This window comes from Schistocerca nitens, chromosome 3 (assembly GCF_023898315.1).
Source record: "Schistocerca nitens isolate TAMUIC-IGC-003100 chromosome 3, iqSchNite1.1, whole genome shotgun sequence".
Classification (NCBI taxonomy): domain Eukaryota; kingdom Metazoa; phylum Arthropoda; class Insecta; order Orthoptera; family Acrididae; genus Schistocerca; species Schistocerca nitens.
The window spans coordinates 653,315,108-653,332,396 of NC_064616.1; the positions used below are offsets into that span (position 1 = coordinate 653,315,108).

General features: G+C 36.9%; 1 protein-coding gene across 1 annotated transcript in view; it reads left to right on the forward strand.

Moving 5' to 3' along the window:
• Window positions 1-17,289, forward strand: part of LOC126248619 (intermembrane lipid transfer protein VPS13A-like) — a 764,418-nt gene that overhangs the window by 738,267 nt on the left and 8,862 nt on the right. Inside the window, exon 64 of the mRNA XM_049949782.1 lies at window positions 2,614-2,740. Coding sequence (XP_049805739.1) covers window positions 2,614-2,740 — 127 coding nt within the window. The remainder of the gene's footprint in view (window positions 1-2,613; window positions 2,741-17,289) is intronic.

A 17,289-nucleotide genomic window follows, 5' to 3' on the forward strand; every position in this document is an offset into this window, starting at 1 on the left:
ATGACCACCAGTGGTGTATGTTGGCCCCCCATAATGCCACCCCAAAACATCAGGGAACCTCAACCTCACTGCTCTCATTGGACAGTGTGTGTAAGTTGTTCAGCCTGGCTGGGTTATCTCCAAAAACGTCTCTGATGATTGTCTGATTGAAGGCATATGCAACACTCATGGGTGAAGAGAATGTGATGCCAATCCTGAGCGGTCCATTCGGCATGTTGTTGGGCCCATCTGTACTGCACTGCATGGTCTCATGGTTGCAAAGATGGACCTGGTATGAACGTTGGGAATGGAGTTGCACATCATGCAGCCTATTGCGCACAGTTTGAGTCATAACGTGACGTCCTGTGGCTGCACAAAAAGCATTTTTTCAACATGGTGGCATTGCTGTCAGGCTTCCTCTGAGGCATAATCCGTAGGTAGCAGTCATCCACTGCAGTAGTAGCCCTTGAGCAGCCTGAGTGAGTCACGTCATCGACAGTTCCTGTCTCTCTGTATCTCCTCCATGTCCGAACAACATCGCTTTGGTTCACTGTGAGATACCGGGATGATTCCTTTGTTGAGAGCCTGCGGACACAATCAAACTGTGGTATTGACTGTCTACACATGGTTGAACTACAGACAACATGAGCCATATACCTCGTTCCTGGTGGAATGACTGGAACTGATCAGCTGTTGGACTCCCTCCATCTAATAGGCCCTGTTCATGCATGGTTGTTTACGTCTTTGGGCGGGTTTAGTGACATCTCTGAACAGTCAAAGGGACTGTGTCTGTGATACAATATCCACAGTCAACGTCTATCTTCAGGAGTTCTGGGAACTGGGGTGATGCTAAACTTTTATGATGTGTGTATATGACTTTGTACATTATCATGTGTCAGTTTGAGAATAACTGGGCATTAGAGAACTTCAATGAATTCTATTGTACCTCTTTTATTATTAAAATTACTTTTCATTATCTTGGCCTCTAGACAAAATGCTGGCTTCTTTTACATACTGTTACTTCTCTCCAACTTACAGATTATCTTCCAGGAAAAAGCACCCAAGATCAGTAAAGCATTTATTGTGAAATTATGAAAATATGAGCATTAACAATGAAATGAGCACAGGAGAGCCTCAAACTACAGACAAATATTTTACACACACACACACAGTGCTGTGACTTGAGTTGGCCCCAGGTTTTCCATTATAATATTAGTAATTGAGTCAGGGAATCACTGTGTGATATTATTTAAACTTAGCTCATTGCTAATTTGATAGGTCTGCTTGGTGGCATTATTCTGTAAAAGACTCACAAATGGTCTGCTGAACCATTAGATTTATACGTGAGAATTGTCAGCCACTGTTTTTTTTTTTTTTTTAAATAATCTGAATATTTGAGAATATTTTCAAATGACTTTATTTTACTAAGCAACTGAAATTTTCCCACAGGTAAGTACAGTGGGAAAACCCATGAATAACAAATTTTTCAAAAGCCACATCACAATCCATATTGATTGTGGTCCAGCCACGTTTCTTTTTTTTTTTTTTTCTTTTTTCCAAGATTTCTTAACAAACACAAAACCACCCACAAAGCAAGCATATCACTAAAAGCATTCAAAATCAACATAATAATTATGTAAATGAATAGGCAGTATCAAAGACGTAGTTATAAACACACCAACAAAGTCGTGATGTTTCCAGTGGCTCTTTATCTTCGACTAGTGAAAGTAGGTCAGCCCAGGTGACATGCTGGTGGTGACGCCAGTAGGGGAGATTTTCATTATTCTCAGGTGGCATCCTCCCAACACTATGTAGTGTTTCCTCATCTACACTCATGTTGATACCTGGCAAGGATACCATTTTGTTCTTGGCACTTATCACTTAGTTTTTTATGTGGTTCCATAGTTCTTGTAATTTTTAGGTAATATCTTCTTCAGTTTAGATTTTCTGCAGCTAATGCTCTCCACAACAGGTCACATAGACTAACTTTTCACTGTTATTTGCATTTCACTTCATGCTACTTGTTCCATTAAAGTTAAGATAGCTCATAAATTGCTTTATCAGGTAACGGCTTTCGATGACTATACACCCAGGACTATGTCCTACACCTTGTCCATAAAATTTGTGTCCTGTCAAACCAGATGTGGAGTTAATTCAGCAGAAAATTCTATGTAGAATCAATGGATGCTGAGAATTTCTGCTTTTTGCATTTTTCACATGATCACTAGCTCAAATAACACTCCCAGTTATTCTCTGTTGTTAGGACTATCACTTTTACCATCCTTGTGATGCCATTTCTCACTGTTTTTAATAATAAAGATGACTTTATATCTGTTAGATACAGCATCTCAGATATGTTGGATCAAGAACAAAACATAAATAAGTGTAAATCTGGCAGCCAAGTCCACTTATTTACATGGAATGCATTATATTTCTTCTGTGTCTTCAAAAGTATCCTGTTCCTGTCTACCAGGATCCTACTTTCTCCAATGTGATATGTCTATAGTAGAATTTATTTGGTTTAAAATGTTTTAAATAGAGATGCTAACAGTGCTAAATTTGTTATTCACAATTTTTGTTGAAAATTAAAATAAAATTCAGCTTATTTCAAAGTGTTTTATGTATGTGTTTCAGGCATGTCTTTCTACTAGAAAAGTGTCGACTGTGGGGCATCTGGGACATTGAGTGGGTGATCAGGATTGATGATATTATGAAAGTTCCCCATGTATCCGACAATATGCTAATATTCAAAGTAAGACAGGTAAGTTCTGAAACTCATTATTCTTTTCCTTTTATTCAATAAGGAATAAACTTGGCTGTATCAGTACAATAGTCTGTATCTGTCGGTGTTATTAGTACATATTTTCATTATTACTATTTTGGTTTATTTGACAAACTTTCGTCCACTGCAACAGTAACATGTCTGATAAAGAGTTATATCAAATGGCAATTTATGTCATATTATGTAGTGTGACAAAAATATTCTGCTGAAACAAGCAGTCCTTAGAGTGTACTCTTAAATACAACATCGCACTTTATTGTACTTGGCTGCTGAAACACAGCAAGCTTGAGTCTCCCATAAGCTCTTATTACACCCCTACTAATAATTAATTTTTTTCCTTCGCTTCAATTTGATTCCAATTTTCTATACCATCTGTATGTAATGTACCCATGAATCTATCCTATTATTATTTAGATCAGATTCTATCCAGTATAAATTATGTTTACTAAAAGTTATACCTAATTGAAAATTCTACAATGGTATGTAATGGGGAAAAATTTTTGAACTAATAGAATACTTGATAATAATGACAGTACTCACTTGAAAGATTGACTTTGTAGTGATGTACTTTGAGTTAATTAAAATTAATTGATAGTTAAACATTAAAGTCCAAACATACTTAGATTTTCCATTGCAGATTTATCCACTGTCCTTTTTAGATTCCAACTTTTACCACAATGCTTTTGTTGCTCCAGATTTCCTGAACTGAATGACACCCTTCAATAAGTAATGCAGCTAATTGAGAAGAATTATCTAAAATTGGCGTAAATTATTATAAATGCACTTGTAAATTTTTTTTTCCCAATGTGGATGTATAGCATGGTTCCATGACATTTTGTATTTTCCTAAACCACCACATATTTTATAAAGAAGATTATTATCATAAGATATAGTTCATCTGAAGTAGCAAAATATAATCCATCCATTTTTCAAACCAAAACATAGTTTACAAAATGAAATGTCAGTCAAATAAAACCCATGTGACATGTTTGCAAGAGTCTGAGTGCATGGATTCTATAAAAATCTGCAACCAGTAATGTTCACACAAGATATAACTGTGACTTAACATGTGAACGTCGATAAAGTGTATGACTTTGTACGAACGTCTTTTGAACATGTGCACTGTTCCAGTACTACAAAGCCTCTGTTTTCTATTAATATTGTGTTCAGAAAGGATTCTGACTATGCATTAAAAATATACATCATATCTGTTAATTCAGGGTATAACCAATCTCAATTCAAACTTTAATCCAAATCCATTTAGCCATTTCAGTGAGAAGGAGTAAAGGTACATCCAGACAATACCTCTTTGCTCATGCGCAATCGAAGATGCACAGAAACAAAATCAAATGCACAAAAATGTAGTGAAAGGAATACAATATGGATGTGCACTCTCATGTCCACATGTTACCGCATTGCTGCAGCCACCTTCTATGGATCCATTTCTACTCTCAGCAGTTTATACTGTGTTTATTGTATAAAAAAGGCAACATGAAAAGAAGTCACAAAGATGACTGAGTAAAAAAGTATTAAATAACAGAGATACTTTACTGTGAGATAGCCAAAATGACAGCAATGTTTTATTTGAAAATTTCACAAGAATGACATAGCAAGATTTTGATTTTTTGGTTATGAAACTGAAACGCGTATCTCTAGACAAGATACTGTTACGTGAAATGTAGTTTCTGTAGAGATTTGACTGGCAATAGCACTCCATTACCTGCAACTGGTGATTCATATACTAGTTTGAGCTATTTGTTTCGTGTCTCAAAATAAAGCAGTTCCATGATTATCCCTGAAATTGCAAAGCACTTCAGGGGGTTTTGTGGTGATCATGTGAAGGTTAATAAACTTTCATTAATTTTTTTATTTTATAAAGATATTAATTGTACAATTAACACACACACTTGCAGAGTTTAGTTGAACAGACGAGATGACTGAGACTGCTCCTGAAGATTCAAAGGTTTCCCAGTTGGTTTGTCAAGGATGATATTGTGCTGAGACTTGATTCATCTTGCTGACAATTTTTCTGCATCAGAGCAATGAATTGAAGGTGTATTTGTTGAAATGAAAAGTAAATTTGAAAGTGTCAGAATCTGTAAATGGCATCTGTGATCAATTGGTGTTAGATTCATGGTACTAAATCTGTGTTCACATTCAGCTGTAGATATACATATAATTTTGATTGCCTGCACAAATTTTTTGACAGAAGTGGACACGTGTTGACGATTTTATTTATAGATTCAAAAATCTTTAACTAGTGATGCATATGTGCTTTCACTTAATTTAATTTTAATTTTTTTTAAATTTAATTTAAAATCCATCTTCTTACATAAACAAGCAACTTACATGTCACCATGAAACATAAGATCATAATCATATTAAGGACATGTTTCTGTATTTAATACAGCTGCAACCAAAAAGAAATCCAAGTCTTCAAAATGTGTTTTTACTTTGTCTACAAAAATAAAAAAAAATTCTTCCAAAATGTCTGAAATTTGTTACATTCATCAGAAGACAGTTCATTAATTAATACTTTTCCTCCAACTCTTGTACTATCATCCTCATTCATTGTGAGTAATTTTTTTTCAACATTCCAAGAGTTTTTATGGCCATCTCAGCTGCTTAGCTTTAAGGACTGAAGAATTTTTGTTTTGCATAAAGAATGATACTACTAGCAAAACTTCTAGGGTCTCATAAAGCAGATCTAATTCCTTTATAAGTAAACACTTTGTGAAATGTTTTAGCAAACCTTCAGATTTAAATCTCCTGTGAGTTGATTTGAAACCATCAAGACTCAGTTTTTCAACAAGATTAACAAGAGAACTGTGACTTTCAAGAAGAGCAGAAACAGCATTAAATGATGATGAAACCCAACATACATGAAAAATATGGCCCAGTTTCAAAATCTGCAAGAATAATTCTTGAGAAACACCCTGTAGTTGTCTCTGAGTTTTGAGACTTTGAGAAAACACAGTATACGAAGAATCCAAAAACCCTGTTTATGGTTTAAATCTGCTACATCATTCATAACGTCTTCAACAGCTAGTTCCAGTTTGTGGTTCATACAGTGCAACAGTTAAATCCTCACCTGATTGATTACTCAACAGAGTGGCTGTGCCTTTGTAAGGTGCAAGCATTGTTAATGCACCATCTGTTGTGATAACTACAAGATGGTTCTTTAGTACATCATATTTAATGCCATGCTTTCAGGAGCTGCTAATAGTGCAGTGCCCCATTTTCTAATCCAACAATATTAAAAAAACAGTTGGAAGCAACTCCCTTGAAGGACAAATATACATATCTTATTAAACAGGTGTTTTTTTTTTTTTTTTTTTTTTTTTTTTGAAATGGTTGTACTTTTGTCAATCTTGACACTGAAGTTTGTGCCTGAACCTACAAGGCAGTGAGCAATTTTTTTTCCTTTCTTCACCTATAAACATAATGATAGTTCAGCGTACATGGTTAGAATGAAGCATATTATTGATTGATAAACCATTACACTTTTGTAGCTCGATTACTGTAAGATATGATTTGACTGGTAGTTTCTGTTTACCTATTATATATGCAAATCTGAACAATGAATCAGTTGTGATCTCTTTGTCTTCCCCACAACTTTTTAATTTCACTCACAGATTTTTCTAAACATTGCTTTTCTTGTTACATACAATTTCTATGTATTTCATGTGTACTTTGCACTTTGCATGATCACCGATTTTATCATTTAGTTTCTTTGCATTATTAGCAGAAACACCAGCTAAAAATGCATTATTGGTATGTACAGGTTTCATGCTTTCCACTGTAAGTTCATGATTTTCTGAACACACTGTGCATATTACCAACTTTTGGTCATTGACAAGCAGCCACAGCTTTGTCTCTCGCCAGTTTTGAAAAAGTGATAATGCAACACAATTTCCTACTATAACTTCAAGCCTACTGTTACTGCCATTACTACCTTAAGACTTCTCACAGCTTCCAGTCACCAAAGTCACTCTCTTTCTTTTTATTAGCACCATCATTACCATTTTGTTTTTAGGATTCACCACCTATTTTAAATCTTTTAGCACTACTGTATTCTGACTGTAAAATGTTGCACACATATCTGATAATGCACTTTTCTTAAGGAATGATCAAATTTTGCTTTGTTTAAAAGCCATGCTGAAATTCTGTAGTTCTTACTGACCTGCACACACTCAACTCACAAACAATGCTACTGAAGTGGGAACATGTGGAGACTGCCATGTGTTTAATGGACATGAGAGAACAACTGAATGGTACCAGTTAATTTTTCGTACACAATACTGAGGGGCCTGCATTAAGCTAAACCCACGTGGTCTTCAGCAAGCTAAGTCAGACTGTTGAATTCGTTCTGCTAGGTACCGTTGCTCAGTTAGCACTGCTTTGTCGTTTTGTTCCGTATGTGTTTATATACGTGACACCATTGCCAAAATGTGGCCTAACGGTAAATGTGCATGTAAGTACCAGGCCGCTTGCCCTTTTTTGGGGCCCAGCTGCTCATGCCCCTATGTGGTATGGCTGGGGTACAGCTGATACATTACTTTTCTTGCAAGCATACAAGCAATTGATGGCAGACCTTACATGAAAGCAACAATGACAGCATGAGAATGGCAATTCAGATGGATTGAAATGCTTAAATACATAATGCTTTTGCCAAAATTAATAGACAAACATTTTAATAATAATAATGTATTTGTGCTTCCTGAGTATGGCTCCACAAATTTAAATTAAATGTTAAGTTTTATATGTCCAGTGAGCAGGAAATAAGCATCCCTGGTTGAGAAGGGTAATATAAAATTAGAGGGGGAGGGGTGGATTGATTCTGAAAGGGAAAAATCCCCACCATCCTCCCCTGAAAATCTCACATTGGATGTAACATATTTGCGAGAGTCTTGAATCCATGGCATTGTAAGAAAATCTGCCACCAGTAATGTCCGCTCAAGTAATACATGTGACTTAACACATGAACATTGATAAAGTGTATGATTTTGCACAATCTTCTTTTGAGCATGTGCACTGTTCCAGTACTACACAGCCTCTGTGTTCTATTAATATCGTGTTCAAAAAGGACTCTGACTTCATAACGTGATAATGTTTTTAATGCCAAGTTTGTGTAGAGTAAATACATGGTGCATACTTGCATATAATGAATGCTTGATGCAAAACTGGATCTGATCATCATAATGCTTGTGCTGATAATAAATTAATAAATTAGAGAAAAGCCACATTACTTGAAAATTTGTGTAAATCATTAGTGTAATTCCTGGAAACCAGTTTACAGCTGTTCTAGAAGACTTTGAATGACAAGACTCCAAGGACTTAATGGACAGTGCAGGTAGGCAGCATTGGATATGGTGCCACTATGTAGACATCTTCCTGTTTTGGTACGGTGAAATGAACTCTTATGTGCAAGAACAGTAATACGTGGCAGAAATTACAAACTTGTGGAGTGTGAAACTGAGATTTGAATGACTGTGAAAGTAGCACTTCAGGGTCACAGTGGAAATAAACAGTGAATGAACAAATTTTGAGTGACTACATGTATGTGTGGATGGTAGATAAAACTGTGTACAGTTCCTTAATAGCATGAGACAAAGTTAAATATGGTACTGCACCAACAAGTAGTAGGTGGGTGACACCATAGTGGAATAACCTTTCTCCAACCAGTGCGGGGATGAAGATGAGCAATGCCATCTTCAGTTGGACAGTAGCCAGTCAGTGCAGAGCCAAGCAGTAGAAAGATCAGCCCAAAGTGGAAATATGAATAAGTAGTGAGCAGTTGACAGTAAATTACATGCCAGTAACTACTGGCATCAGAGAAAATTAAGGTGAAGTGTTCCTACTGCTAAGTGTTGCCCAGCACTTTATTAAGATGAGTGACAATGGGGGAAGAAACAGTGTGTTTAATGCTTGGGGATGAGTGGAAAAAATTAAAAGTGAACTGCTTGAAGACAGGATGTCTGAGGACAGGGATCAAGAACTAGAATTTGGAGATGGACAGAATGTAGTAATTAAAAGTGAACTTGATGATGAAGTGAATATCAGTCAGATAATAAGCAAAATGTCGAGGGCTTTGCCCACTGATTACTGTGATATGAAGAAGGAAGAGAATAAATCCAAATCAGTAGAAAAGGATAATGTTAAATATGGATTTTGTGATTAAAAGCAAGGTTTGCAAGAAAAATTTTGGCCAGTGACATTGGGCCAATGTCAGGGCAAGTTCATGGACAGTTTAAATGGAAGGCTGGCCAAACAGAACAGTAACATTGATAGTTTAAGGGCTTAGCTTTGGGTAAAGATATAAAATAATTTAGACAAAGAGATACATTCAGTGAAAATCTGCTTAGAAAGTAAGTTATATTAAATGACAAATAATTTGAATTCAAACTAAATACTTTTAGTCCTGGTGAATTATTAAATGAGCATGTAGTTGAAAATAAATGTAAAAATGAGATGGAAGTTTATTTGTTAGTTCTTGTCACACTGAGGTCACAGGAGTAGATCATATTTGCACTGATGGTATTAATGTATTAATTTCTGATGTTAATCAAGTAAATAATGCTGACAGAGAGAATCTGAGGGTAGTAGAAGAAGATATGGCTGTAAATATTGATAGAGTCAATGATACTGGAGCTGTAGGCATATCTCAGCAAGTAGTGAATAAAATTTTTGTCAAAGTTGACGACTTTGTTAAAGGAGACTGTAAAGATGTGTAATTAAAAGTATGTACAAATTAGTAAATGCTAATGTGAGCAATGTTGTGATGAAAAATATGCAGATGGAAAGGTAGATAAGGTGAAAGTTACTGAGGTAAAGAAACCTGTTGTTAAATCGCCAATGGTAACTACATTAAAACTTCTCGAAGTGAACTATCTGCAATAAGTAATCTTCAGTATAAATGTGCAGACAGCAATTTTCAGTATATGTGTTATGATCAAGGGAATAGTAGTTGTATGATGGAGCGTGTCAAGAGATTTTTGTGTGTGGAATACTGTGTTTGCAATTGACTTCAATAAAAGAGTAAGATTTCACATGATACTACAAAACTAGATGGAAGAGCAGGGACTCAATGTAATTGTGAATTAATTAAAATGGATAGGGGGTTCAGTGAACTTTAAGGAACACATTATGTGGCAAGTAGTGCCCCCACAGTTGGGTGATCACATTCCTCCTTTATTGAACCTCTCTCTTCACCTGCAATTCTGTTCATGGATTGTAACAAAAAACTAATCTTCTTGTGTTATATTCAGTTCATAGGTAATCCAAAATTTGTTGTTTCAATGACTAAATTTTTGTGTGTTATGGATACTAAAAGAATATCAGAGGATGTCAGCTAAATTTTGTGAAGAATGCTTCATCTGTGTTTTCATTTAGTAATGTTGATAAAATTTGTGTGGATAATGTGTTGTAATGTAGTGAAGAATTGTGAGATAATGAATTGAATTATGTGGTAATGAAGTGACAACATGAAATAATGGAGTAATGAATAGATGGAATGTGATGATATCAAAGGGAGTGATGAAATAAGGAAATAATAAGTAAATTAAGTAATAATGAGGTATTTATTTATTTATTTATTTATCGTATGACAATACTAACTGATCTGCAACCAACAAACATGAATTGCATTATTTTATAAAATTAATAGAAGTAAATGACTACACTGTCCAGTCTCATTAATGTGACCACCTGTCAAAAGCTTGAGCAGCACATACCACTGCAAGACATGCAGGCAGAGAGACAAGGGGGTTCTGGAAGGTACTGAGAGGGATGTGGAGCCATACCAGCTCCAGTGCCGTGGCCAGCTGTACTATTTTCTTGGTTGAGGATCAGTGGTGTGAACAAAGATCGAAGTGGTCCCACAGACTCTCGATTAGGTTTAAACACGGGGAGTTTGGTGGGCAGGGGAGTATGGTAAACACATACCAGAGCTCTTGGAACCATGCATATGTGCTGAGCTGTGTCACATGCATTGTGCTACTGGTAATACCAGTGAACCAAGGAAAATCACACTACATGTAGTGGTGTACGTGGCTCCTAGTATTGATGCATACTTGTGTTGATCCATTGTGCCTTCCAGAATGATGAGATCACCCAGGGAATGCCACAAAAATATTCCCCAGTCTGTAAGACTCCCTTCTCCTGCATGGACCTTCCAACAATTGTTGCAGGGTGTTGGTCATCTGTCCGGTGGAGTATAAAACATGATTCATCTGAAAAGGTCATAAGTCGCCATTTAGTAGACATCCTGTTGCAGTACTGGCATGCAAATTCCAGTCTTCATCACCAATGACAAGCAGTCTATATGGGTGTATGAACCAAGTGCCTACTGCCATGGTCCGTACACAGCAATGTTTGCTGAACAGCCATTGGGGAGACAATGTTGATAGCTCTTTGCTCCGTGTGGGTGGTCACTTGCTCAGTAGTAGCACATCTGTTTGCTCATACACATCTCCACAACCATTGTTCACCCCTGTCATCAGTGGTCTGTGGTGCACCACAGTTGCCTCACCACCGGTTTTGTATAGTGTCATTTTGCCGTGCACGGTATACTTCAACCACAGTGACACACGGAAAAGTTACAAACATAGCCATTTCAGAAATGCTTCCACTCCTGGCTCAAAAGCCAATGATCATGCCATTTTGATACCAGATAAATTGCTCCACTTCCTCATTACAACAACAACTGCATTGTTTTCCACATCCCTCAATACACTTTATATATCCTCCACTGGGTGTGCTGTTACCTGCCATCTCAGAGAGATTATTGCACATTGACATAGAACAGAGTTGGTGGCCCCATTAATGTGACTGGATCATATAAATCCAGAAAGTAATATCTACATTTTCAATCCATTCAAGAGCTGTCTCTGATTTTTACTATGTATTCGATGATCTGACGTTCATTGACACAGTCACATTGAGAAGATGAAGCTGTCCACCACTGGTGGAAGCTTTCTGCTCAGGTGCCATGGCCTGTACAAATCCTATTAATTGTTTTCCAAGCATGTCATGGTAATTCCATGCCAGCTGGTCATGTACTAGGTCTTATGAGAGTGTGATATTCATGATGGGCAACATTATTACACATTTCTGACCAGTTCCTGCTCATGTTAAAATACACTGCTTGCAGCAATGCTGCCAGTATGATAGGTGATTGCTTGGATTTTAATCAGCTCATCCAAAGTGCAGACACATCAGAGAGGATTGTGAGCTGAGGAATTTTAATTAATTCTTCATGTTCCTTTAGAAGGGCATTCTGTCATCAAAGAACTGATGGCACAATGTGGATTAAAGGCAGTAACCAGTGAAGAGCAGTAGATGTGGTCCAGCCTGTTAATGCTATCATTGCAGTATTTAGGTGAACATCAATTTTTTCTCACAAGTGAGCTATTAAGCCACACTGTAGCACAGTATTTGACAGCAGAGTGAAACAGTTCTAAGGAAGAACATCATATTGTTGTAGCTCTTCCACCCCATGAGGTACCACTCAGTTTCAGTATGATGTTCTGGTGAGATTTCTGCTTTGCTGCAGTTTTTTCTCTGTGTTTGTTGTAGGACAAGGTTATATCAGGAGTTACCTGTAGATATTTTTGGAAATCTTGGTGGTGGAGGACTTGACCAGCAAAGGTAACATGAGGTAATGAACGGGTATTATGTGAAGCAGCAACAATTGAGAAAGTTGTTGGGACCCTGTCTTTGCAGTAGTTTAATTTCAAATGCACTTATGTGGTTAACAGGTTTCTAAGGAAAGAATTTAATCAGAAAGTAGACATGAGTAAATTATGAGGTGTTACTGTGTATATACAAAGGTCGATATCTTGTTCATTTGGTGCTCTGCGGCTTGTAGGAACTGTAAATATATCATGTCATTAATTAATTGTTGGCCAAAAGCTGCTTTGTGGTAGTATTTATTTCACTGGATTTGTTTTGGGCATTGCTCATCATCAGTGGCATCTGTATTACACAAAAGTCACATATTTCTTACAATAAGTTACTTACAGTGTATATTGTAGAGTTTTACATAGCTGTAATTTTTCAGTTCATTGTAATTCAACTTGCCTTATATGTAATATTCTCTAGTATATACCAATGATAGTATTTCATAATATTCATGCAACAATATAATTACATGATTTATATACAAAATTTAATCAGCATAAGGAATTTTTTATGAAATAATTGCAGTTGTCACTATCAATTGCTATATACACAAAGATTACTTTTGTTATACATCACAGAATATATATGCCACCACTAGTATTTTGCTTACCTTTGTTAGCAGAAAAAAGAAACACGTTTTCATGAAGGTATACTAGTGAAATTTTCAAATATTTTTTGTGTTTTTTAGAGCAGCCTGTTCATTTAAAATAATGACAGGATGGTTTTTTTACATCATTGTGAAAGTTTCTATTTCTTCCAAAATATTTAGTAAAGTTGCTTTTCAGCAATGCGTAGCAAGATTCAGCCCTCTAGTTATGGCCAGAAATACTTTACAGCCATGTATATTGCAAGAGGCTCCCCATCAAATGCACTCCACTGCTGTTGCTGAATAGACAGGGTATTAGAAAATAAACCCAGAGGCTGCCAGCTTGTGGAGATGTACTGTTGCAATGCAGTGCCCACAGTGATTTGGATTGTATCAACTATCAAAGCAATGGTGGTGCCAGAAGCATTGTGTCTGAAATGAATTTTGGTCTTGAAATGAATTTTGAGCACCATGAGTCCAAGGAAAGTTTTTGCTTCCAGATTTATTTTTTCCTGTCAGCGGTTTATTTGTTGGCTTTTGTACCTCAGCTAAATGTGGCAAGTGTCGCCTATAATAATGTAAACATTCTGAGAAATATTCAAAGGCCTAGAAACTGTACCTCCTCCTTAGCAAATACACATTTTTCCCAATTGACCATGATCCCATGGCACTCCAGTCTTTTGAACAGTGGATATAAGCGCCTGAAGTGTTCATCTTTGGTTTTAGAAAGTAGCAACATATCATCCATGTAACAGAAAACAAATGAAAACCCCTGTAGCACTTCATGCATGAAACAATCCCAAGTCTTGGCAGCATTTCATAGTCAGAAAGACAATTTATTATGTTAGAAGAGCCCCAAGAGTGTATCCATCACAGTTTTATACTTATCATTTCTAGAAATGGGGATCTGTGAGAAAGTTTTTGCACAATCTATTACACTGAAAAATCAAACATCCACCACACTGTTGTTAAAGCTGGCAATGTTGAGAACTGGGTATCTGTCCAGAATGGTATGAGTATTTAAGCCCATTTAATTGCTGCACATTCTCCATGAACCATCCTTCTTCTTTACCATTTGCAGAGGTGATGCCCACACACTGTGAGATTATTTTCTTGAACTTCAATTGTGCAGCATATAACTTATCAGTAGGTAAATGCTGAGGTGTGGCAGCAACAAGTTGCCCTACTGTTATTTGGATATGGTGCTGAGCGGAATGACTTATTTTGCTCTTCACCAGTACAGGATATATTAACACTGGGAATTCTCACAGCAGCTGCTAGTCGAGATCATCATCCACCTTTGCCTCGGCCATGATGGTAGTAGTAGGAGAAACCACATGGTAGAAGTCTCATAAGCATCACAATAGCTCGAGTGTTTTGTTCAATTCATTTTGTGTAGTGGGCACAGTACTCTTTAGTTCAACATTGCTGTCTTGTAACACCTTTATAGTGAACTATTCTTTAGCACATAATACATCAACTTCACATATCTTTGCTTTAAATACCTTGCATGTCTCCCTGAACTCTGAAGCTTCCATGAGTTCATGCGATGTAGAATGTGAGGTCTTCTCATGTTATCCACACATGTGCATTCTGCATTCAGGCAGTTGTGACATTAAGTATTCTGCTTTCGGTATGGGAGAAGTGGGTAGCCCAGAAATCTTCACTCAATCCATATCATTGGCATCACCCAAAATGTGGCCCAATGTGTTAGAGAGGAGAGGAGAGAGGGCAATGGTTTAGCAGACCCAGCATCACAGATAAATAACAGAGAAAATTGGTCTCCAAAATCAGTATTCTCATATTTGCAATAATAATTGTTCAAGTAGAGTGGAAGATGTCATCCAACACTGAAGTCAGCTCCTCCTTCCCAAATGTCTCAGTTGCCAAATTGTTAGAAGCAGTGAGAAGTAGAACTATTGTAGATGAGTAGCATTTGTTCAGCCTCTTTGGCTATAGACTTACCTTGGGTCCAATATTGATTAAGAATATATCATTGGATTTCCTGTCCTTTGTAAATAATATAGTTGGGCCTGCAGCTGCTGACACTGTTGCATTTCTGGTGCACTTGAAGTGCTTTGAGTGTCCTGGATGAGTGCATTCCCTTACTGGCACTCCTCGCATGTGTCCAGCTAGAGGTATGGGTTCGTGCCCTGTCTTGCTGCCTCATTGAAGCATCTGTGGTACCAACACCATTTTAAATCTTGTTTTATACTATTATGGCCTTGATAATTCTCCTGTCATTGTAGCCTGGCATTCAGCCTTGCTAACTCATTCAGCAGTTGGCTCATAGATGGTTCCGTCTGTGGTGCTTGCATTTGGTGAAGCAATACACAGCAAGTGCAGGCTTCCCATTGCAGCAAGTGTGTTAGTGCATGGTTCAGAGCCTCCTGCCACACATGTTATTGTCTATATACACAATAGTGATATCACCGTCCTTGCATGTCATAAACAGGGAACTGCATGAAGGTGGACAGAACAGCTCAAATATTTTGTGGCAATCTTCATAGCCAAAAGATCTCCCGAGCTTGCTCAGACAGGAGCTAATTTCCTGCCAGTTTGTGCAGTGAATGCAGTACTTGTGAAGGGGAACCACTGTAGCAAGCATCACTTCCAATAATTATACGTAACCACGAATCAGGTGGTAATACAAAATGTTAGAGCACTGCCTCTTTAAGACTAGCATATTACTGGTGATGGAAAACATGGTCCAATTGCTTGATAATAATCAAATCCAGCTGTGCTATAACCAGTGTAAATTGTTCTGCATCCAGCACCAGTGCATTTTAAGATGGCTTCCACCTGGGTAAGCCACAACTCAGCTTTTGTGAGCCAAATGATATTTTTCCTGTTGCCACTGCCTGTGTTGTTGTTATGCAGTGTAGTTGGTGGTGGCACAATGTTGCTCGCTGAAATCAAACTCTGGAGCTCCTCTGTCACTGCTGTGTTAGTGATGGAATCCACTGTTCTGTGTGCACATACAGAAAATAAGTTTGAAAACCATTCAAAATGGAGTCATCACTGTGGGAACAGTTGATTCCATTTCAAATACATGCACAGTTTATAAACAATTAACACTTTATTTGTATTAAATAACTTCTCAGAGAGTAAAATACTTTGACTTCACAAAAAAACCATGAACCACACACCAGTATGAAAGAACATGACATAAAAAGAAAATTCTGCAGATATCTTGACCTTCACAGATGAATTATTATTTTAATGTTCGCATTCAACCTGTGTTGACTGTCTGTCAAGGTCACTGCAAAGTAAGAAAAAAATGGTTCAAATGGCTCTGAGCACTATGGGACTCAACTGCTGAGGTCATTAGTCCCCTAGAACTTAGAACTAGTTAAACCTAACTAACCTAAGGACATCACAAACATCCATGCCCGAGGCAGGATTCGAACCTGCGACCGTAGCGGTCTTGCGGTTCCAGGCTGCAGCGCCTTTAACCGCAAAGTGAGAGCTGACTGCCAGTTTCAAAGATGACTGTTGACATCAATGATGAAGTTCATACATATTTATAAATAATTATCTGTCTCAGAGGCAGGAGAACATTTTAGTTTAAAATTGTTGTCCACTGTAAAATTTTCTCACATACAAATATTTCTATGGGGATTCATTTTTCCACTACAACCTTTATTTGTCTGAACTTTGTTTAATTAACCTATCTGGAATAATAATAGGGCACATTATTGTTTGGTTTACTAATACCGTTTATCGTTTCTTTCATGGTACTGTTCATGATACAATAACATAGAGCTTCCATTTATGAATACTGGCACTTTTACTTTCTTATTTAACTATATGCATACATGCAAAAGCCATCATTACGATGGCCCCACGCAAAGAAAATGTAAATAAATAAATTTAATCAAGTTGTATGCCATTGTTCTTCAAAGTTCTTGTAATATTTCAAAACTCTGTCCAGGGTTACAACATATCTTCATTTTTATGATTTTTGTCTAGATTATCTTTGGGCACTTATATTTCTACTTTGCACTAAATGATGGTTAGCACCACAATTTATAAACTGCAGATTGCTCCCACATAAAAGGCAAATATACCTGTTGACCCCAAGTAGCGGAAACGAGCTGTCCATTCCCAGCATGAATAACATTGTTAATAGTATCAATAAAGTACATACAATGTTACATTAATGATACTTCATTTTTCCTGCTCTTAACAATAAATTCCAAATGTCACTGAATAAAAAGGTGTAGTTCTAGATGTGCAAATACAATATGGAAGTTTCCAC